At 40.6% G+C, this 23,484-nt stretch overlaps 1 protein-coding gene across 5 annotated transcripts in view; it reads left to right on the forward strand.

Moving 5' to 3' along the window:
- CTNNA3 (catenin alpha 3) overlaps positions 1 to 23,484 on the forward strand; it is a 431,590-nt gene that overhangs the window by 307,962 nt on the left and 100,144 nt on the right. For all 5 annotated transcript variants that reach the window (XR_001865897.1, XM_017746366.1, XM_008642756.2 and 2 more), the window contains one exon: positions 12,558 to 12,758. Coding sequence is in view for 4 of the 5 variants with exons in the window: in XM_017746366.1 (XP_017601855.1) it covers positions 12,558 to 12,758 (201 nt within the window). In the remaining variant the exon portion in view is untranslated. The remainder of the gene's footprint in view (positions 1 to 12,557; positions 12,759 to 23,484) is intronic.

Consider the following 23,484-nt stretch of genomic DNA (forward strand, 5'->3'; position numbering starts at 1 on the left):
GGCCCCCGGCTTTACTCGGCTTTGGGGCCACCCGCTCTGGTTCCCCTGGCTCCGCCACACTGATACGATGAAATTCGGAGTCTTACCGCATTGAAGCGCACCTGCCTGAAGCAAAACTCACTCGGGTCCCTGTTCGGGCGCCACGTATAGCGGGGGGGGGTACCGGGAGCAGGGGAATCCAGCCAGAGTCACGATACGAACATCGATATGATTTGAGCATCGTGCTCCAGTCTTGTTATTCGGTTACACCAAGTTATACTTCTTCCAAAGTTCACGCCCCTTTCCCATGAGAAAGCCTCTAAGCAGCGGGGGAGCTGACCAGTGTATACCTTTTCCCAAGGCTGTTCAAGGCTGCCAGGCCCCATCAGGGGTACTTCTGCAACAGCCCTGGGATGCCCAAGCTCTCCTGGGGTATCCTATATTTCACAAGGAATCCCTCTACACTTACCCTGTGCCATCTCAGAACTGTCCAGGAACAGCAGCTGAAAGCCTTTTGGAAATCCAGTGTACAGTTACCAGCTGAAGTGCTTCTCTCATTCTTTGCTGGTGCCTCTGGTTTGTGATCACAGCTTTGTACTCTGCAGAGCTACCTGAACTCTTCTTAATTATGTTGTGTTCCAGCCTCTCTCTGTTCTGTTTTACATAGAAGTTATACCAGTTTGCCAGCAGAAATACTACGTATGGGTTTCTGATTCCCCTGATTCCTACCAACCACCATGGTAATCCAAAAGTTACCACCATGGTAATCCATTTTTCTTACTCTGTTATTAAGATAAATAGAACTTGATATGCTTCGTGTCACAACTGATAGTTCAATGAGCAATTTTCAGTTTTCTTTAGAGGAATGTCTTCTTCCTGGAAATTTGTTGACGTCATGGTATGCATTTTGTTTTCATTGAAAATCTAACATTGTCTGCTATCTCCCTTTGGTAATCCCTATCCTTGCCTCAGAAGTAGCTTACAGTCCTGATACACCGATTTAAATGCGAATTGCTCTTGCAACACTCCTGCTTAGACTCAAGGACAGACATTATAATGTGTTACACTTGTTAGGCAGTGGATGTGTTCTTAGGGACTGCTTGGTTAGGTATGCCATGTCCTAGCCACCGGATCTGACCATGTGTCAGATTGACCAGGCTGATTTTGGGAACCATTCTGGCAAGTGTTGTCCCATGAAAACCTGCTATTCCAAATTAGTATTTTCTAAATCAAGATGATCTGCTCTTGTTACTGAGGTAACGGGAACATTTTAGTGGTGAACTTTTGGAGAGCTGTAGAGGGTAAGAGCAAATGGGATGTGTGAAGTCACTGAGCAAGCAGGCAGGACTAAGGAGCTGGGTAGTGCACTTCAGCAGTGAACTTGGCATTTCGATGACTTGAGGTTTCTGTTTAGAAACTGAAATTTCATATTGAATTCCTGCTCTGTTCTTACTGAATTTCAGTAAGTTGTTGCTGAGATCTTTTTAACTATGAGATTTGTTTCTCATCACAAGCTTTGCAAACTACTGGCATCTTCCTCAAGAGTTTTGAAGGCTGATGCATTTGGAATTCACTTTGTATGGGATTTGGACGAGTTGAGATTTGGCAGCCTTTGGAGCATGGTCTAAGATGCATGGGTTTGATGCAGATTTGGATTAATTTTTTGTGTGTTTATTTCCTAACAGGCTGCTTGCTAATGTCTTTCCAGCTGCATTTGTGGCAGTAGCTTTTAATGGTTTTATGCAGCTTTGCAGAAATTTATTTGCTTGCTTTTTGTAATGAGGTCTACTGGAAATATGCACAAGTGTTCCCAAAAACTGGTAGGAAAATAAGCACAACCAAATGGTAAGGGAAGATTTTGGTCAATGGCATTAAGAGTGTAAGGTGGTGCAGAATGCCAGGCTCTGTTTCAAGGATAAGATACAAAATCTTTGTCTGGGAGAGCAGGTTCCAGTTGTGTTGTAGTTCTGAAACTGGACTGTGCTTTTATTACTGGAAGCAGCATGTCAAATCTGTCTGTTCTTTCGAAGTGAAACTTTACAAAACAGACTTGCATATGTGCACAAGATGAGCAAAAGCTGATTGTTGAATGTGGTGTGTCCCCTAAAGGTTCCCTCTTGTGTACTTGTTATCAAGCAGTAGGACTCTAACAAGGTTTTCTTGGTAGTCCAAAGGCAGCCTACCCTTTGGAATGTCCAGCAGCTGGGTAGGACGTGCCTATTTGCTACAAAGGTGGGAACCCTTAGCACGCCAGGGAGAAAAAACCGAGTGTGAAGTCAAAGAGTGCTAATTGAGTATGTGGGGTGCACAAAGTCTGAATTACGCCTTAACTTCTGGTGCATGTAAGTTTAGCAGATACCTCAGATTTGGTCTCAGAAATTTGGTGGATGGTAGTGTAATAAAACTTCAAACCAAACAAACAACCTCCCAAACTTTAGGTCCTCTGAAACCCCAACAAGTTGAAAACAAACCAGCAGCACCCGTCCTCCACCAAGAGCAAAAATGGTATCAGCTTAGATTTTAGTGGGAAAACTGATCTAATGAAGAGGCAGCTTTTCTCTGCAAGTGAGAGGTAACTTTTCACCAGCAAACAATCCAATTTGCAGAGGAGGATACAGCAGGAAAATTGACAAGTTTGTCACAGTTTAAAAGTTACTGTTTTTGTAGGGAGACTTGGGAGTTTCCTACCCCAATTGTCTCTTGTCAATGAAACGTTTTCTCTCTCTTAACACTTGCCCTGTCTGTGCCTTGGTTGTTATGTCAAACAGCATTATTAGGTGTTGATCACATGCTCACTAAAGGATATACAAAGCTGTAACAAGAGAATATTATCATAAAGTCAGTATCTTCACCTAAGCAATTATTGAAGAGTGGCAGATGGCTATTATCTTTTGACAATATTTCATAGACAGTCAAATAGCCACCATTTAACATAATAGTCTGCTTTGTTGAATGTGCTGTGAAACAGGTAACACAAAGCTCTCCAATTTTACACCACTGATACAGCAAAAGGAAATAGATAATATCACATTTGTTAATTCTCCTCTCTCCCCACCCAAGGAAATGAAATCTTTTGAAGGTAACAAATTGTCCAAACCTTCCAGCTGATGCAAAGACAGACATTGAATATTCCCTAGTAATTGCAAATTTCTTTTTATGCTGTTTGGTCCAAACTGGGAAGAATGCCAGCTCTTCATTCTATAGCATCTGCCCTGAAATTATGAACTAGGTTATCAGCTATGCATTGATTTTTAAGGCAGGTGCTATGAACTATTTCCCTGTAATCTGGCTAGTTGTTTCCCTGTTCCAAAGACTTTCATTTCCAATGAGATAAGTCTCAGTGTAATTCCTGGCGTAAACTAATTCCTTTAGATAATCCCTTACTCAGAAAACATTGCTTTTGCCATTTTAGACTTAAAGATTTATGATTTATCAAGGCCTTTCTGAGTTTCTAAGAGATATTTTCATGAAGTTAGGCAATATTTTAGCTAGATTTGGATTCTGAATGCAGAATTTAGAAAGCAACAATAAATTTTCCATTTCCCAGCCATAGAAGGGCAGAAAACAAATTTATTTATGCCCTGTTTTGGGCCAGTTCATATTTCACCTAAGGCAATAAAAGTTCAGACTTCAGTTCTTTTCTTTTGGCAGAGCAAATGATATGGAAAATTGAATCTCAACTTTCATAGCCCTGAGAATGCAACTTTTTTTTTTTTTTTTTTTTTTTTTTTTTGGTAGCTTCTATCTGCTTTAATTAATTGGGTGTGTAAGCAACTCTGCATTGAAACCAGGCAGGTGAGGCACAAAAGACCAAGCAAAGGCTTGTGGAGCATTTTTTATGTGACACAGTCCTCTGCTTATATGCTGAAGGAGAATGCTCTCCTGTTGTTAAGAATTCTTCCACAGGCAGTTCTAGCAGGCTGCTGCAAAGCTAATGACAATGAAGAAACAAAGGAACAAATTGCCAAGAAAAGTATCTCCCCTTCTGTAGTTCATCTCCTGGAAAAAGAAGCCTCCCAGAATTTATAAAAGGACAGAAAGGGAAACTGTCTCCTGTATTTTTTGAGAGGGAATGTTCTGTGGAGAATAATGAAGGCTCTGGTTGTGCATTGCGGTGGAAATGAAGGGAACAGGCCCAGACTGAACATAAAGAAAATGGTTAACGTGTGTATTTTTTGAGCTGACTGCCACATACTAAGGGAAAATGTGACAGGATTTTGTAAGACAAATAATTCTCCATTACCCAGTAGCTAAAGAGTGAAAAGTAATGACTATGTCTAAGGTAACAAGCTCAAAAGAAAAGTTTAAGCTAAGGCTGCCAGTTGGTGGCAAATGTTGTGAACAATTTTATGACAATGTCTGTAAAAGGCCTTGCTGATGCAGAAGAGGTGTGTTCCAGTCATTTGGGGAGCCTGCTATGTCCGCCTTAGCCATGCTCGTTTTGGCTGGCAGTTCTTACTGTTCTTCCCTCTCTATCACAGAATCCTAAAACCACTGTGGTTGGAAGGGACTTGAAGGTCTAGTCCATCCTGCTGCTCACAGCTGGGTCCGTATTGTATTCAAACCAAGAACAACCTCTCTGAGGTTCTTTATTCTGGTGAATCCCATTATCCTTGCAGTGATTCCCTGTCTCTCCTGCCCCAGTCCTCAGCAGCTTCATTTTGACTGTTACCGCTCATTTGCCAGCCTCACACTGCAGAAGTGAAAAACCAGAGTCAATTAACCTGTTAATGCAGAATTAAGGTCATGTGGAAATGTTTTTCTAGCATTCTGTGTTCACTAAAACTTAAATTCCTAAAAAGCATTGTTGGAGGAGAAGGGTGTATGCTGATAACTCATGGCTTCTTGGATTTGTCTGGAAGCACTGTTTCTTGAGGTATTTACACCTAATACATTACTAGCTACTTTTTGGAGCAGTTTAGCAAAGCAGGGTGTATAAAGCAGGTTAGTTGAAACAGGACTTGCTATGGAAGAGGAAATAGGGACGGTTTGTGAGCACATCTAGGAGATCATAGAATCATAGAGTGGTCTGGGCAGGAAGGGACTTTGAAACCCATCCAGTCCCCTGCCTTGGGCAGGGACACCATCAGCTAGACCAGGCTGCACATGTACCATGAGAATTCTAATGTAAATAACTGCACATTGAAGTATCAGTCTCTCTGCTGTAGTTGACACAGAAAAAGTTTTCCTAGTCTAGTTTTCCTAGAAAAAGGTTTGCTGCCTCGTGTTGGCCAAATGGCATTCTGGTCATTGTTTTCAGGGGTTAATGTGGTCAAATTAAGGTTGAAGAGCTTTATTGCATTGTACTTCAAGAAGTTGAAGTCGATGAATTTGTTAGTAAGGTAAATTACCTTCTTGGAAAAAGTTCACTATTTTTGGTTATACTACTTTGGTGAAGAGAATGCTCTTCTGTGAGAGAATTGTTATTGCCATAATTTACCTGGGTTATCAACATTATAATTACCTAGGTCATAGCTGAGACATTGCTAGTCTGAGTAAAATTGGCTGTGTTCATTCTGGAATTTAGTAGCAGTTGAAAAGGGGCAGGAGGGCATACTGCAAACACTATTTGTGGTTACAGTGATTTCTAAGGATTCAACAAGAATGCTTTGTTTTACTTCCTCATGGTCTCCTCTTTCCTGTCCTGCTGCCATTTCCAATTCTTTGGTTTTCCCTTCTGATCCTGCAGAGTCAGCAGCATGTTACAGAGTATTAATACATAAAAAATTCTATGTTGCTTCTGTATATTGTTGAGGAGAAGTATGAACCATCCCCCGTAAGTTTAGGATAAAAACTGAGCTAAGCATTCTGAGGTGACTGTAGCCAGAGATGAGAAATGGGCACCTCTGAGGCCCAAGTCCTTGCAGACCTTTACATGTGTATGTGAAGGATGGAGGTGGATTGTCCCTAAAATGAATAACTTCTTCACCTGACACAAGAAGGTTGTGTTTAAGAGGACTGGGCCAAGTGAAGGGGCTGGGGCCAAGTTCTGTGAGTGCGTGTCACCCCTGCATGTTTCTGAAGGGAAGTGTTTCCTTGGGCTTGCAGCCCAGGGAACAGCTGAAGTCTGGAAATGGAGAAGTGACCCCTGCCCAGCTGGATATGTTGACATTTTTGCTTTTTCTGGCTTCCCTTTATCTCGGTCCTGTCCCAGTGTTCGTGCTTCTGGTCTACGTCTTGTCTGCCTGTGCTCTCTCCAGATCCTTACCTGGATCCAGGTTGGCCTGTGTACTTCTACAGGGAACTTCCCTGTTTTCAGAGCTCTCTGAGCTTGGCTTGTGTGAAGCTTTAGGAGAGGAGAGACACTGAAACATGCTGAGAGTTAAAGCTGGTGCTTCTTTCATTTCCCCAAGGTCCTGGAATACACCTGGTTGCTGAATGGGGAAGCTGACAGTCCAGAAACCTGTCTGAGGGCTGAATTTTGTGCCCAAGAAGTGGAGGGCAAGGATTGAAGCACAAGCAGTTAGCATCTCAAATCAACCAAGTCTTACTGTAATCACATTAAAAGGAATGAGGGAGAGGAATTAAACTCTGGAAAGGATTAATATTGCTGTAAGATTCTCACTCATGCAGGGGGAGAAATTTTCTGTAATCTGAAACCTTTATCAGCCAGTTAAACTGATAATTTTGGGCTGCCAACTCTGTAATTAGTAGATACTTATTTAAGGCATATTCTCTCTTTCTGTTTTGGTGGTGATGTGGCAGAGAATTTTGGGTGGGTTTGGTTTTACTGTGTGGATTGGGTTGTTTTTGTTGATTTTTTTTTTTTTTTGGTGTGTTTTTCTGTTTGTGTTGATGGGTTTTTTTGTGTGAGTTTTTTTGTTTGTGTTTTTTAGGTTTCATGAGTTTAGGTACTGGCGTTTCAGACTCATTCATGCATATGTGAATGAAAATGAACCTTAAGGAGAAGCTGCCAACTCAGTCAATGCTTTGATCACCCTGGAAGAAATACACACTTCAGTTAGTATTTTCTGGGAACAGAACTGAAACCAATGTTTCAGGCTACAGGTTTAAGTTTCTAAAAACATAAAGTATTGTGTCTCTTTTCCCTGAAAAATAATCTATAGGGACTTGCACAGATAATGATAGATCCTGAAGAACATTGCCTAGGGGGCTATTTTCATAGTATTCCCGCTTTTCTCTCCCCACAGTCATCTTCCATTTTTATTCTTCTGTTGTCTTCTAGCTTGTCTTGCAGCCTCCAGCTTACTGTTTGAGACAGACACCATATTTCTGTCTTATGTCCCGTGATACTGGATAGTCTTAGATTTTACCTGTCTTCCAAGTTAGCTTACTGTTTTCTGGAACACTCTGGCAAATTTTGTGGACATGTTGTTCTTTCAGGAAAATCTGTACTTGCAGCCTAGTATCCATTAACATGAGGCATACATGTTAACTCAGGAGGCTTCTCATGTATATGCTTGATCTTTCTTGGCATCACAACTCCCCTTTCAAAGGGAGGTTATAGTTAAACAGTGCTGGAAAAGTCTGCCGCAAAGGGAATATAAATTCATTTTCTCTAGCACCTAAGAACAACAGCATTTGCACCCAATTGTCTACACCAATTAATTTCTGATCTTCACAGGCAATTTGTTCAAATGTTTCCCCATGCTCATAGTGGAGAAACTATTTTTTTTTTTCATTATATCAAGTCTCAAGTTTCCTTTGCTTTCCTGCTGAAAAAAGTGCATTTGTTCAGCTTGTCAGGGTTGGTCTGGGTGGCAGCCCTGTCCTCTGGAGTTTGAGCCAGCCAATCTGCCCAGTCGATGTCACCTCCAGAGCTGCTCAGGATGTGTGCTGTGTCTGGCCTTAAATGGTCCCAGCCTCGTCATCCCCCCTTCCTGAGGAGCAGCTTTCCCAGCACACTGTGTAACTTGGTCCTACTGCCTGCTCTTTGGTGAGCCTGCAGGGCTGTTCACCTGCCCATGGCTGTTCACCTGCCCATGGCTGTTCACCTGCCCAGGTACTGCCACCCTTGTTTCCCTGTAGGGAGGCTGGGGACACTGGCACAAGTGTTTTTCAGGTAAGGGATAACCAGAGCACTGCCCTCATCCATAGAGCCAGTCCTTCGTCACTGAAAGCAATCAGTTTGTCCATGCTTGATTTGCCTGTAGTAGTAAATCAGTACTGTTTGTTCCTAATAATCTTCTTGTCCTTCTGGTGCCTGGAAATGTTTTCCTTGAGGTCTTGCCTCATAATTTTTACAGGAACTGAGGTGAAGCTTTAGCCCGTAGCTTTCTGGATCCTCCTTGCCTTTTAAGCTGGACAGTAGACACTTTAACACTTTTTATGTTATAGCTCTGTGTGTTTAAAGCTGGAGCATTTTGGAAGTGTGAATGCATTTGGGTAAATACCAGACAACTGGGGACCCTGCCTGTCAGTACCACCCTTGGTCTGAGACAGAATGACAGTGTTGTCAGATGGATTAGCAACTAACAATATTAGAAATTACCATTTAGTTCCTTAGATTTAGCAGATGAAGGATGTTTAGTTAATACAATTAGAGAAGAAAGGACAAGTATTTTCCTTGTTTTAAGTATTTATTTTTCTGCACTTTTCTATTAATTTAAAAATTCTTCTCTTGAAATTGCCAGGAACTTTGGACATTAGGTGATTACCAGTGATTTTATTTCTGAGTAGTGACTAAGACTGTCTTGCTTGTAGAATATAGATATTTTATTAAAAGAGCTGCAAGTGCCAAGAAAATCTGTTTCATAAGATTGCTGATGGAGATTTAGCCTTGAGTATTGTCTGAACTTCAGTATGTAGCAAAAAGGTGGGAATTAGATTAACTTGAGGTTTTTTTGGTTTTGTGGTTTTTTTTTTTTTTTTCTATCTGAATACAAGAGGAGTGATAGCAGTGAGTTGTATACTGGGACTTGCACTTTCCGCTTAGTTGCTTTGTTCTCTTAACTTTGGCACTAAAACTTGCTAAATCTAAGTATGGATGGTCTTAATGTTTATTTGCTGTCAGATACCTTTTTGGAGTTCATAAAAGCATTATGAGTCTGTGGGAGCATGTCTTTTGCCATGCTAGGTAGTGCCATTATTGGAAAACTTGGAATCCTTTTCTGATGAGCACTGTAAGGTACCATGGCCAGGGAATAGGAGTTATCTGAAAGGAAGCTGACTTTTTGTACAAAGTTTCTTTGCTTCCCGTTTTATCATGCCAACAGATAGGAAAAGATAGAAATCTTTTTTTTTGGCTAGACTATCACTGCATACATTCCTAATTTTATGATTTAAGGCTTGCAGAGAAGAATGTTTAATTTTTGTCTTGTCTTCAGGAGACCAAATTGAGTTTTATAATGCTTCTTCATGTACTACATTTTTAAAATTTCTAGTAATTTTTTTTCTTTTTTTCATAATGTTTCCATTTAGTTCACTTTTTTTTTTTTTTTTTTTTAGCTAAACAGAGAAACTTTAATAAAGTGCTTCAACTGAGGCCTTAATTAGTGCCAAGTGAGTGGAAGGGCATCACCTGTCTTTTTCTTAGATGACATGCAAAGGAAGAGCTATTGATTTTGTCCCAGAGACAGTCTGAGTCATGGCTTTAACAGACAGCTTTATTAGCCATTGGTTAGCTCAGCTGAGATATGATTTTTGGCCATTTTTGACTAACACCAAAATCCCAGAGGGAAATCAGAAGGTGCAGTGCACTGCTCGTGATAATTGCTATGGCAACCATGGCAATCTGACAATTTCCTTAAGCATCTATCAATCCACTGTTACAATTAACTCTTCTGCTAGACATTGACTCATGACAAAGAGATGGTACATCATCCTAATCTTCCTTTTCTGCTTTGGAAAGTAAGATACTTGGATGAAAATCAAAAGTTGACCTAATGCATTTTGTATAGGAAGAGGAAGTATCTGTAAGAAAGATAGAGGTTAAAACAATCTCAGCTGGACTGTGATCAGTGCTGTTTCTTTTCTTTTCTGTTAGATCTCCTAAGGCAAATGCATAAGCTTATTTGTGCCTTGAGAAAATTAAGTTAAGTGAAGTTTTATTGATTGTAAAGTAGCTCATCTGGGAAGAGCTTCAGAACATTGTGAGAGGCTGCCTGTTGGCTGTGGGTATTCAGCAGGTGCTGCTGGGCAGTGCCTGTGCTGGGGACAAGCTCACTTGTGATTTTTGTGTGTGCCCATTGTATCTGTTGTCATGCTGCCCAGGGCTTGGGAGTGTCTGACACACAGATGGCATTGGGCAGGTTCCCAGTGATCCTTGACATGTGGCCATGGATGGATGGAGCAAGAAAAGCTGTTGCACTTCTTTTCTAGTAGGAGGTGGATGGACAATACAAAATAAAATCTGTGTCCCTCTTTGTCATCTTTGAAGCACAGTATCTGAAAGCATACATCACAGTCTAATTTATATCCAGTTGTAAAATGCCTTAAAAGGAGCCTTGCCATTTTGGAAGGAAGCTGCTGATGGGAATCTCAGGCTTACAACATACAGGTCTAACTGCGTTTCTCTTGAGCATCTGGTCTCAAGTTTGCTGTTCCGTAAACATGTTGTTAGTGACATCCCTTAGAAGGGTTGGGAAACTGGGAGCTTTCCACCATGTGTTCCATTCATGCAGTATGTCCATTAGGCCACAGGCAGTTTTATTTTTTTAATGCCCATGAGATTCATGTCGTATGAAATAACCAGGTGACTGTGTCTTTCCATTATGGAGATTTTGCTTGGTAGATCCCAGAAGAGCCCTGCTTTTCTGTTTACACAGGATTAAGCCCTTTAACCACTGTCTTTGCTGGACAGTAAAAAGCAGTGTATTCTTCACACCAAGACCCTTAAAGTGGTGGTTGTACTATCCACTTCTGTCATTGTCTCTGCTAACACATGGACAGTATTAAAACTAATACAGTCGTGGCCCGTACTACTTCATTTTAGACGTAACTGTGGCAGCAGAAGTGGGGTATTTTAGTAGTTTCTCTGCATTCTGTGCATGTCAGCCCTCTCTTTCCATCATTGTGCACATTGACAAACTGGTTGGTTTGGAAGCCTCCCGTTGTGGAAGCACACAGGAAGAGATGCCTGGAAAAGGAAAGGTAAGTTCTAACCTGTACAGCACAGGTTAGTGCCTGGAACCTCTTTGTGCACCTGGTCATTTGGTGCCTTCTTTCCCAGCTGGATATGTTGTGTTTGGCATGGGAGGAACTGAAGTAGCTGCCAGTGCTGAGTGCCTTTTTGCATGGAGCTGTCAGTCCATGGGTGCAGCTACCAAATGAACACGGAGTGCTGACAAAGTCAGCATTGCTAAATTTCTTTTTTTCTGCTGACCTTGGAGGTGGTGACATGGATCTGAAAAAGATAAGGACACTTATGTTTCCAGAGGCATTCTGTGATGTAGCCATTTCATAAACTGAACCAGAATTCATAGGTTTTTGCATAGGCAGGATCCCAAGATACTCATGCCAGATCCAGTTAGTAATTTAGGATTACCTAATGGTGTGTTTTATCTGTCCAAGTTACTGTGATTGTCCAATTTATTGTATAACATAAAACATAATTTAATACTCATGTACCGAATAGCAGTCATGTGAATTAACAAGAAACCTGTAAGCTCTGAATTAATTCATTGCTTAGTGCAAGGGAAGTTTCACTGGTGCTTTTGAAGATGGAGCAAATCTATTGCCTTCACAAAGTGCACTTCTAATGCTCTTGTAGTACATTCTCTGGAGAGACAAAGCAGATTGTAGATCTGTGTAGGAAAGGAAATTAAATATCAGCACTAATAGGGAAGCTTTTAAGAAGTATTTAAGCTTTAAAGCAGTAAACATATTATCATTTAAAAACTTATTTTAAATACTACCTTTGTACCATAAGTTAGATTTTATATTTGCATTACTCTGCCTGAAAAAAAAAGGACTATGTCTTTCAATATTGGTTGTATAGATGGAAATATTAACATACCACATAACTGTTCTCTCTGTAGCCCCTGACATTACTGTTTTCTAGCTTGATTTGAATACTTTCTTATGCTTGTTACCCTTTAGTTTAGGACCAGTCTTTAGTTCCAGTATTTTTCCCTTCATCTTTGCTACGTATTTGAGTATCAAAGAATGGTTTTGTAAGCACAAACATAACTTTACTATTGCCAGTTTAAAAATTTATGTTTAGAAAGACAAGGGGGTGATAATTTACTTTAGAGTTTGATTTAGCATGAGCATCCTATGGCATGGATATAAAAGAAGTTGGTTTAGTTGTTGAGCAACTGTTTGTCATTGGAGACTCTTTAGGGAAAATGTCACAGTGGCTTAAGAAGGTTTCAACAATAAAGTAGCAGCTTTAATAAATTTTTGTTCATTTTGCAAATACTTACCTTGTGTGTAAGGCTTTATGGTTTTCATATTTTTATGACACTTTCTGACTCAGTATTTTATTGTTGCTCTTGCTTATAGGAAGGTATTACAGTGCCTTTGAATTCTAGGAATCGGGAAGTTGTTAGCAGAATTTCAAGGCAGTTCAGTGTAGGTTTCCCACTGTAAGTTTTGCAGCCAAGCTCAGCTGTGTGTGTAAGTGGTGTCTGAGTGCATAAGAAGCGTGTGTTAAAGCAGTACCATTGTGCTTGCAGAGAGCCACATCCTGGAGGACGTGAACCGGTGCATCGTGGCGCTGAGGGAGCAGGATGCCGAGGGCCTGGACCGTGCCGCGGGTGCCATCCGTGGCCGCGCCGCCAGGGTCGCTCACATCGTGGCGGGGGAGATGGACAACTATGAGCCAGGAGCTTACACCGAGGGGGTCATGATGCATGTGCAGCATCTCACCAAGGCCGGTGAGTCTGGTTTCTGGAGCTTTTATGGTGGTGTAACCTTGCCTTTATCCGCCACATTTAAAGTGAATCCTGTGGGTCTCTGATGTAACGTATGGGTGGTGCACTGATGGTTCCCTCTGAGGTCTCTGCTCTCCTTTCAGCAAGCTGTCGAGTTAGGATGAGACCATGCAGTGCAAAACTCACTTCTAAAATTTTGAGTTACATGATCTCTGTAAGGTTTCTTAAGTTATGGAAGGCTGTTACTGGGGTTCTTAATGCATGTCACAATGTTTGAAGACTTGTAACTAATGAGGCAGGAGCTTCCCATGTTGTTGCACTGGCCTTACCACACCTGCTCTAAGCAGATGAAAGGAAAACTCAGAGAAGGAGGTGCATGATTTGTGTGTACTTCCACTTTAAAGACTGTTGATCAGATGTCCCAAAAAATCTTCAGTTTTTGCAAAGCAAGTTTGAAACTTTCTAAAATGTTTAGTAGTCTCCTTTACATTTTCATAGTATTAAAAAAGAGGGCATCCTATATTGAGTACCTGTATTGCAAATGCCTGTACTGGCCACAGGGGGTGTAACTGCACTATTTTAGAAATGGTTCCTGTGTTTTCTGTAAATGATTCTCTGGTTTTCATCGTGTATACTTAATTAAAAAAAAAAAAAAGAAATTATCTGTGGAGTCCCCAGTACGTCCATGTTTTCAGTGGTTGCGAGTCTAGTAGTTGGGCAGTTAAACTGCTCCTAAGAGATTTTCTCCAAGTCTGTACATCTCTGGACTATGGGATTTAGCTTCCTGAACTCAGAAGTCTAAATTCTAGCTCTGTCAATCTAAACAAATGTCTAGTACCTTACATTTGACTGATATTTGCTTCATTTTACCACAAGAAAAGACAGGAATTTTGTTTGAGCTTGCTCTTAGTTAAAGTTCAAATATGTCCAGGGCAGAACCATCTTCATGTGAACAAGAGTAAACTGACATTGTAGTGAAGTGGCAAAAGGGACAGAATAGTGGGAAGAGTTTGAAATAGACTTGCCTGTTTTTATCTTACTATATTGTGATGAGAAAATTGAAAAAATGTCGCCATTGCATTCCTTTCTTCATGATTTCTGGAAGTACTGTGACAGATACCAAGAGAAGCAGCATAGAAAAGCAAAGTTTTGATTCTCATTTAAAAGCTGAGCCCGTTTTTCTTGAAACTGATAGCATTTAAAGACATTAGGAGTTGACAGTGATTTCTGTTCTGTTGCCTTGCTTTGACAGTAATATATATAATATACCTAAACCTGTCTGTCTGCAGAAGACAGGGAGACACAACACTGGTTGTGGTTGTTTGCTTGTTTCAAGGGACATCAAGCATGGTGACATCTCAAATGACTTTGCAGTACTTCAAAGAATTCACTGTCTTTGTTGTTCAATAGGAGTGGAAAAAAGGCACATGTACTTCTCTTTTCCGCCTGTGTTTATATGATCTGCAATGAACAGACATCGAGCTGTGTGAGAGCTGCTTGGTTGCTTCCTGGTTTTGTTATTTTTAACTTTTTCAGCTTACAGGTAAAATGTAGGTAGATTGCAGCCCTCAGGTGTAACCTAAACTATTCTATCCCAGCTGGGCCTTTCAGGTCCAGCTGATTGCAAGGGGACACTTCACCAGGAGAGAACTCTGTATTTATGCTGCCATAACCTCCTCAGTTAATTTCCACAAATAACCTCAGGCAGCGAAGGGAATCCTTTATGCCTAATGAAGAGATGAAGTGTTACTGATGAGAAATTATTGCAGGTAGTGTAGAATTAGGGAAAAAAAAATTACAGACAAGCAGCATACGTGGAAATAGCAGAGAAGTAAAAACAAAAATGGAAGAGTGAATGGGAGAAGAAATAGGAAGGATGCAAACTGGAGGTAGCAGGAGAGAGAAAATGTGCAGAAAGTGGAGCAGATATATTTACTGTTTGTTAAAACAAAAATCAAGGCTAAGTTGTGGAATGCATGTCGAGGTAATTTATAAGAAAAAGGTTTAATTCTCTGCATTGCAGTATGTAAGAAAAGAGCATAAGATCACTGAATCTGTCTCTTCAGCTGGAAGACATCAGACATATTTAAGATAAAGTGAGATATTCAACAGTAATATCTTAATACTGCCAAAGAATGAGTATTAAAAACTGGATCTTAATTTCTTAGCTCAGGTTGTGTAGTCTGGTGTACATACGAGCTGTTGGCAACCAAGTGCATCTCTATAGCACTGTACAATGGAGTGTCTGCTTTCTCAGGTGTATTTATGCTGTTCCTCTGTTTTACCTCTTCCCTTTCCCTGAACAAGAAGAAAAACCCCAAGAAAACTAACACCAAGGCTCTGCAAAAGCCCCATTTATAGTGTGGAGCTGAGCTTTTAGGAGTTAAATACTGCCAGAACTGGAGTTGTCTTTGCAGCCTTGATATCCCTTGATTTGCACTCTGTGTGTGCATGACATGCATTAGGACATTGTGGTTATGTGATCGTACACAGTTGTGTTACTAACAGCTGCTTTATGAGGTCACTGCATGGGCATAGGCCAGGGTCATGTATTAGAGAAGGCTGAAGTCCACAGGCTCAATTTAGAATGTAATGAAGCACAAGACTGTGGGGAGAGAATACATGATCTCATATTGGAGATAGCTGTAGATGGACTTGATGATCTTGGTCTTTCTGAACTGAAATGGTTCTGTGACTCTGTAGTTGCAGTGCCAGGGCCTGTGCGGAGTTTCTGCTGATACCCAGTCCTTGAGGCTGTAGTAATGGGGGGGGTGCAGGGATGCTCCCCAGCTCCTGCTGTGAGGGAGTGCTGTGCTGGCTGCTCCCTAGTTCTACACCACAGTGACACCGGGACGTTCTCTGTCCCTCCTGCTCTCAGGTTTCTGTGGGAAGGGCGGGGAGGTGTGTGGGTGGCGAAGAGCAGCAGAGCATTCCAGCCAAGGCCCCGGTGCAGATGGTTGTAAATCAGTATTGAGCATCATGCCCTGGAAGCGTCATGGCCCAGGGTCTGCGTAAAACCATGCGGACACTGGAGAAAAGTGTTGAGCCACGGGGTCTGTGCGTTCTATGGAGGCAGCGGATTTAACCCCACAGTGCCTGTTGGACTGTGCAAGGGTAAGGTAGTTGAGCTTGAGGCTGTGTTGTGGTATGGTTAAGGCTGTGAAAACGTTACTGCTGATGCCTCTTTCGTTCCTAATGTCTGGCACTGGTGGATAGATCAAAATAGGCAGATTGTTGCATTTTGGTAGGGTTTGTGTACTGTTGTATCAAAGTAAAATGAGACATTTAGGAACTCTTTTTATAAAACCCTAAGGTATTTCTACTTCATAACAGGAAGGGAGATCTTGTGCTCTACTTTTAAATACCAGTCTTCTATGTTATTTTATTGTCTGCCAGAATCTGCAGCAGTTAAATTTAAGTCAACAATTTATATTGTGGCATATATCTGTTGATAAAGTATAAAGTCTGTATTGTAAATTTGGTCTGCAGTTTTGCTTTAATGCTAAAGAATAATGATATACATACACGTGTAAATACATACATAAATCCTTTAGGTATTTAGATGTCTACAGATCTTATAAAAAAACAAGGAAAAGGGTGGAGACAAAGATTGGAAGTATTTTAACTGTCTCAAGTCCCCAGTGGGCCAAAGACATTGTTTTCAGACCTCTTTTGGAGTGCTTGGATTTGTGTCCAGTGATTTTCTTTAAGACCTCACAAGCCTCAGTTACTTTTTTGGCAGAATGTTTTAATGTCATATTACGTGCCAGTATGAATGAATTTATTTATTTACACTAATTCATTTATTTATTTATTTTCTGGTCCCAAGATTGCTATTTTGGTCACCTTCCAGTCTACCCTTTCCCTTCATAGCCCTTTCAGTGTGTGCACTTGTACAGCTCCATATTAGTACTTATCTACTACACCTGAAACAGAGCTTTCCTGTACAGTAATTTATTAATTGATTCTCTAGGGTGGATTAAATCTACTGCATTGCTTTTCTCTGGGAAAAGGTAATTTATCTCAGTCATAAAAGGACAGTGGGGTTTTCATGATACAAACTTCCTTCCAACTTACGCTTTTTATTTAGCTTTTCCATTTCTTGCAAGCCTATGTGCACAAGCTAATGGCTTGTATTTCCCTGGCTGCTTCACTTGCCTTTTTCAAATCCAGTTCACAGGTTTTGTTGCAGCATCTTATGTGAAATGACTGTCAGTTTCCTTTGTCCCCTGCCTCGAGTCTCCTGCGGTAGGGATTGCCTGCTCTTCTTCAGGAATGTGACTCTTTCACCCAAAAGACACCCTCCAAAGAGGAAATGCAAGAGGGGGTTGTGCCCACTCTGACATTTATGACTTATTTTGTCATCTTTAGGAAAGCCACCTGAGCCAGCATGGGGAGCAAGGAGCATCTCCAGAGACTTCACTGGCTTTTCCTAAGATGTATACTCAGATAGGATCCTTAAATGGGATGAACGGCCTGTTGAAGGTCCTTACCTCTTGTCATAGAACAAAAGATACCAATATGACCAACTTTATTCTAAATTATTTCTTTGGGGATAGCTAAAATGAGGTGAATGGATCTTACTCATTCTGTGGGGCACATGAAAAATCCTAAGTTTTTATTAATTTAGAAACACTAGTGTTTTTAATGAAAAATTATTTTTCACCACTTGTTCATCACTCTCAGAATGAGAACTAAAGATAATACTTGCTGTTCAAGTCTGTTTAGTATTCAGTGATTTTTACCCTTTCTTATGAAGCCCAGAGAGTGCTGAAGAAGACTGACTCTTGACACTTCAAAATACATTAATAAAAAAAAAAAGAAAATCCCCAAAACATTTGAAGAAGGAGAGAGGCCTGAGTATGCAAATTTATGGAATTGGTGAACTTGTGAAATTGGTACACAACCCAGACAAGGAACAGCTTATGAGAAACTATTCAGCAGAATTATTGTAAGAGTAAGAGGAAAAAAAACATGGGCCAAGAAAAACACTGAGGGTATTTTCATGACTTAGGCTAAAACATTCTTTGTGTATGTTACATGATGATTGTAAGACTATAACTTAAGCAATAAACCTTCATTCTCGTGGTTGTTACTCTATTACAGAGTCAGTAACTTCCCTTTGGTGGAGTCTGCAGTGAGACTTTTTTTTTTTTAGGGCTCTGTTCTGATCCTTCTGTGAAATTCTGTTAAGAATGTTGGCTTTAAAAATCAGATTTTGCTTCTGATATGAAGAATGCTCTGAAAAATAGGGGGAAATGCCAACATTTTTTGTGTTCCAGGTAATCAAAAAATGACCCTGAACATTGTCATTTCTTTTTGCCAATCTTTTCTTCCTTTCCTCTAGCTCAAAAATAGCTTTGCTTCACGGTTAGTAGCAGCAATGTCCACGTTGATTATAAGCATTAAGGGCGTTAAGGTGCCTTTAACTACACATTTGCTTCTTTAAAATGCTGTTGCACTTAGTGGTCATTTAAAGCACTGAGAAGAAACTGCTCTACTGGGCACTGCTCCCCCAGGCCTTGCTCAGTAGCAGCTTCAGAGTGCCCAATGCAGACTCACTGTTCAGGGCAGTTCTTGAACACCCTCAAAGTCTCCAAGAACTTTCCTCCTTCTCAAGAGAAACCTTATGTACCGGTTTGGCCAAATTTAGAAATATACTCTGAGAGAAGGCACAACCACCCTTCCCCCACCAGGTTCGGGAAAAAATAAATTTTCCTCAAAGGAAAGTGAAAGAGATAAAAACTATTTATTTAACAGACACATGGGAAAGGAAAATAATGCTAAATAATAAAATCTCTCGCTGTGGAGAAAAACCTGGGAAAGTGTTAGAGTCCTCCCTTTGGTCTCCTCGGAGCTGGGGCGTGGCCCAGGGCCAGGCCCTCTGTGCCCGGTGGAAAGTCCTCCTGATGTGCTCTGATGTTACAGCAATCACGCAGTCCAGTAGAAAAGGGGAAAAATCCGAAATTCCAGGGAAGGAAAAATTTAACTCTCAGTCTCTCTCCGGAGAAAAAAAAAAAGCAGCTGAACCACTGGCCAAAAACTGTCCTGGGAGCAGCCAGCCGGGGGCTTCCCCCCCCCCCTGCTGCAGTGGGGAAAACCCATTGCTATCTGTGTGTGACCTTGAACAAGCTGCAAACTGCTTTGAAAAAGTTCTGCTCAGTTTTTTCCTTCCCCCTCTCAGGCTTAGTTTAGAGGCATAGAAAGGCACAAGAATTAATTTCTGGGCATAGGCAGCAATATGGGATACACATCATAAGGTCACCCCAAGACACCTTAATAAGAGCAGCATTTAAAATGCAGCATTTTTATAAAATAAAATCATGTTTCTGAGGGTAATAAATTTGTTTTTGCCGTGTTCAGTTGAGTTTTGATACTTTTTTGGTTGTTAGGTCATTTTGCTGAATTAGGATCGTAAATACCTTTCTGTGACCTGCCATGGATTTGGCACATGTGGTCTTGCTCCATCTAAATAACATGGGGAGAGGGAGGGAGGTGAGGGAAGGGTCTCTTGGTTTGAGTGGCATTGGTGGAAGAACTGGAAAAGGGAGGATGTTGTGTGAATTCTGAATCTTACTCCCATGGTAATGAATTTGCCATGTTCCTTGGTGAAGCCTGGTTTGCCTGCAGTCTGATTTTGGAGCAGAGGACACTTGGGTTAAGCCTTCCTTAAAGTACTGAACACCAGTTGTTGTCTTTGTTTCTGCAATTTCCACAGGCCCTACAGGGGAACTGAGGATGGAAGTATACTAACGGGCAGTAATGGCTTTTTTTTTTTTTTTTTCTTCTATCCAGTGTTTTGTGGGCTAGGTTTTTTTTAGGTTGGTTGGTTTGTTGGATTTTTTTTCAAGTAGAATTGCCATTCTGAGTCACTGTATGTGACATTTTGTGATAAATCTTCCCTCACTTGAAGCTACTTTAAGAAATGACTTGTGACTTTCCAATATCTGTATAACTTTCATGTATCCCTTTTAATATATTTCTGTCTCTTGGATCTTAAGGACCAGTGGACTGGTCTGGTTCAGTAGAGTCCCTTCATTAAAGACAGCCCTTCCTTAAGCTGATAAGGAGATCAGGGAACTACTGCTGTTCCTTTTACTATGTATCTTTAACTGAAGCAAACTCTCAATCTTGCGCAAGGTTATCTCTATGTCCATATCAAAGCCATTACCTTCATTTCACCTGTGACTTTCTTGCACAAAGTGCCTGGACCTCTGTAATGTTAAGCATATTTCATTCCCAAGTCTGTACTTGCCTTTCGCTTCCAGCTCTGTAGCCTTTCCGGTTGCTTGGAATGAGTTTTCCAGAGCCTCTGGGGCACAGTTTTCTCTCATTACTGTTGTCATAATGTTGTTCTTGTGGTCTTGTATCTACAAACCCTGATGCTATTGTTTCTTTGCATTTTGGGGGGAGTTACAAGCATGCTGTGTCTGTTGCAGTTGTCCAGGGTTAGTTTACTGTGTCTCTTGCTTTGCCATTCCACATTCAGAGAATCCTGTCATTCTGTTGTCTTTTAGAATACTGTAACACATTGGAGATGGCGTCTTTCTTACAGAAGGTGAAGTTTTTGTCTGTTTTACAGGTTTTTGCAATAGGAACATTTTAGTTCTTAATGAGCAGCTTTGGCTTCATCTGATGTGTCCTGGAGCTAAGCCGGTCAGATCTACCTGCTGGGTTTTCCCAGTACATACTGAAGTCTTTTGAGTACTTTGGGATTTACCACTCTTCTGACCATTTGCATGTCAGAGCATGGTCTGCTTCCTAAGCAGGATTGTGGACTGAGTAACTTCATTTCAGAAATCATCAGTGCTTAAAAGTTCATTCTCTATTTCATAGTACCTATGAAGACTGTTTTGGTTTAAATCTTCAGTATGAATCCAGTCTCACTAAGGATTTCCTTAGTCCCGAAAAATGGCAGTACTTTTTTGTTCTTCAGCCTTAGCTCACTCCTAAGTTCTTCAGAGAGATAATTTCCTAACCTGAATTTACAAAAAGCACCTTTCGCAGTTTTCATTTTTGCATGTAATAAATTTTTATGTTTTATAGTAAAGTTCGTAATTTTTGTAACATGACCTATCATAAAATTATATGATCACTCTGCCTCCCTTCAATAGTATTTCCAGCTACATACAGCTAACTCAACTCTGCTTAAGATTTTTCTAGTGATTCCTTTCTGGCAACATGCCCTCAGCTCTTCGTGCTTTGTTCCTTAGAAAGCATGAACTGTTAGATCTGGAAATGATGCAGTGGCTCTTGATGGGGGGAGCATATGCATAATTCAGTAGGATTTATAAATGCCTGTGTATGTATGTTTGGATTATAAATCTGTTAACGTAGTAAAATTGATTCTTGTTGAAATCATAAATGATAAGCTTGTCTTTGTTTTGTTCACCTTGTCTCAGTAAGTCTGTCACCACCATTCATGGCAGTGTTTGGAGAAGTGGCATTGTATGCGTTATATGCCAGATAAATTTCTGTAAACAGGGTTTTTCCTTGCTTTCTGGGGACCATATTCTGTTTTCTACCAGAATCCCACTGCTGGGCAAGGACATCTCTGAAGCTGGTTTTGTTTGCTGCAGGCTTTATTTTGTGTCACAGCTGATGAGAACAGCAGACCACCTCCTCAGTTTACCCAGTGCTGTTGAACAGCTGCAGTTGTTTTGGAATAATTCATTAGACAGCAGACAAAGTGTAAGGAATGCATCCATTGAATTGAAGCATTTGTCATGGAGTTTCGTGTGGAAATGTATAACTGTCTGTCACTCACTCCTTTTTGATTGTTGTCAGGCATTAAAAATTCAAAGGTAGACAGCTTCAGTCAGCAGATGAGAAGGTCTCTATCTCGGGTATTGTGCAGAAAAGTTGTTGCAGAATTCCTCACCTTCCCAAGTGCTCTGAAGTAGCAGCCATGTTTTGCTTGTGGAATACTGGGCCTTGGCAGCTAGGTTAGGCAGTAAACTATTGATGACCCTCTTAATTAACAGGAATGTTTGGAGAAAACCCATAGATGTTTCAACAGATTGTTTGGTTTGGGTTTTTTTTCCTTATGGATTAATTTTATAATTTCTTCCCTGAACTGAAGCTTCAAGTAACGTTCCTTGTACCAGGATATTAGTGCTTTCCCAGGAATTGTATTTTTGGTGTTGAAGGAGGCTTAAGATAATTGCCTGAAACTGATTCCTAGGTCTGAAGTCAGAAGTGTTTAGTGAGCAATTCTAGATGATATCAGCATACTGTTGCTTTTGATATGCTTATGTTTTTAGGAGGGGGAGGCTAGAGTTCAGGAAATACTGTGAAGCAGACCTCTGAGGAAGCATTAATGGTAAAATAAATAATATTTAATGATAGTATGCCGAACATTAAAGTTGATACGTTGATTATAATAAGAGTGCCAGAAAGAAGTGGGAAAGATCTAAGAATGTGACCCTTGGAAAGATGATGGTACTCACTGTACGCTTTCCAAAGTAGGCCTTGCCAAACTCAAAATGTTGGGGGAAAGATTTCTGGAGAACAGAGGATGCTGAGGATGGGCTGGGCCTTAGTGCAGGTGACTTGTGAGAAGCAGGGGAGAGATTGAGAGTTTAATGTGGGGAGGTGGCAGCCAAGGGACAATGGACAGAAACCTGCAGCTTCCTGAGAGAGTTGCAGTGACTCTGGTGCCACTCACTCTTGGCAGAGACAGGTGGCACAACTAAGGGCAGTGGCCACAAGCTGCAGCAGAGTAATTCAGGGACAGTGAGGGCAGAGCAGGGGATTTATTCACTGTAGTGCAGCACTAGAACAGAGATGCAATGACATTTGTCTTTGAAGGTTTTTGAGACTTAGCTGGACAAAGCTGTGACTGACCTGATGTTGTGTTGGTCTTATGTCTAAGGAGATGACATGCAGAATCCTTTTCAAATAATGTATGTAGGATATTTTCCCCAGCTGCATTCATGTAAGAGTTACCTTTTCTGGGTAATTAAATGCTTTAACATGGGCATTCATACTCTGTAGTAACCTCAGATTCTTAGAGAAGAGTTCTTTCTGTGCTTAGTGACTTGCTTGTTATTAGAAATACATACTGTTAGTATTGACAAGGACTTTCAGTGTAAAAATGCTTGCATATACTTCATTCCCAATCTGCAAATTTCTCTAGAATGCTAACACAGACCTGTTATATGAAGTATCATGTATTAAATGGTGGTCAAGCATAGAAACATTGCCAATGGATGCAATCCATCTGTGGGATTTAGTCTGATACGTTTCCAAATAGGCAAAGAAGCATTTAAAACCTATAGGTGCTCTGTTTTTCAAAGTGTTTGTTTATTCTTCAGCGTGATCTTTTCAAACCATGGTAATTTCTATTTATCCTGAGAGCTAAGAGTAAAATTTTCAGCAGTGTTTCATATTTCTTTTAAATAACAACATAGTCATCTTGTGTTTACTTAATTTGCTTACTTGTCTTGCTTATCTTTTATTCTGTGAGATAAGTAAGGAAAGTAAGAACCTGTATCTGCAAACACCTTTAGAGTTTGTATCTTAATAGTGTTAGAAGCAATGTTAGTTTTATCAGTATAGTTTTATTCAGTTTCAAATAATGGTAGTTATATTCAGAGTATTTTTATTCTGTTTCTAACCACTGTTTGTGAGCTGATAACTGACTTCTTGAATCTTTAATAGTCTGCTATTCTGTATCTTGGAGGAAAATTATTATTTCTGCATTGCAGGTTGGGAGAAAGCTTTCTTG

The sequence above is a fragment of the Corvus brachyrhynchos genome, unplaced genomic scaffold, assembly GCF_000691975.1.
Source record: "Corvus brachyrhynchos isolate BGI_N302 unplaced genomic scaffold, ASM69197v1 scaffold279, whole genome shotgun sequence".
Taxonomy (NCBI): Eukaryota; Metazoa; Chordata; class Aves; order Passeriformes; family Corvidae; genus Corvus; species Corvus brachyrhynchos.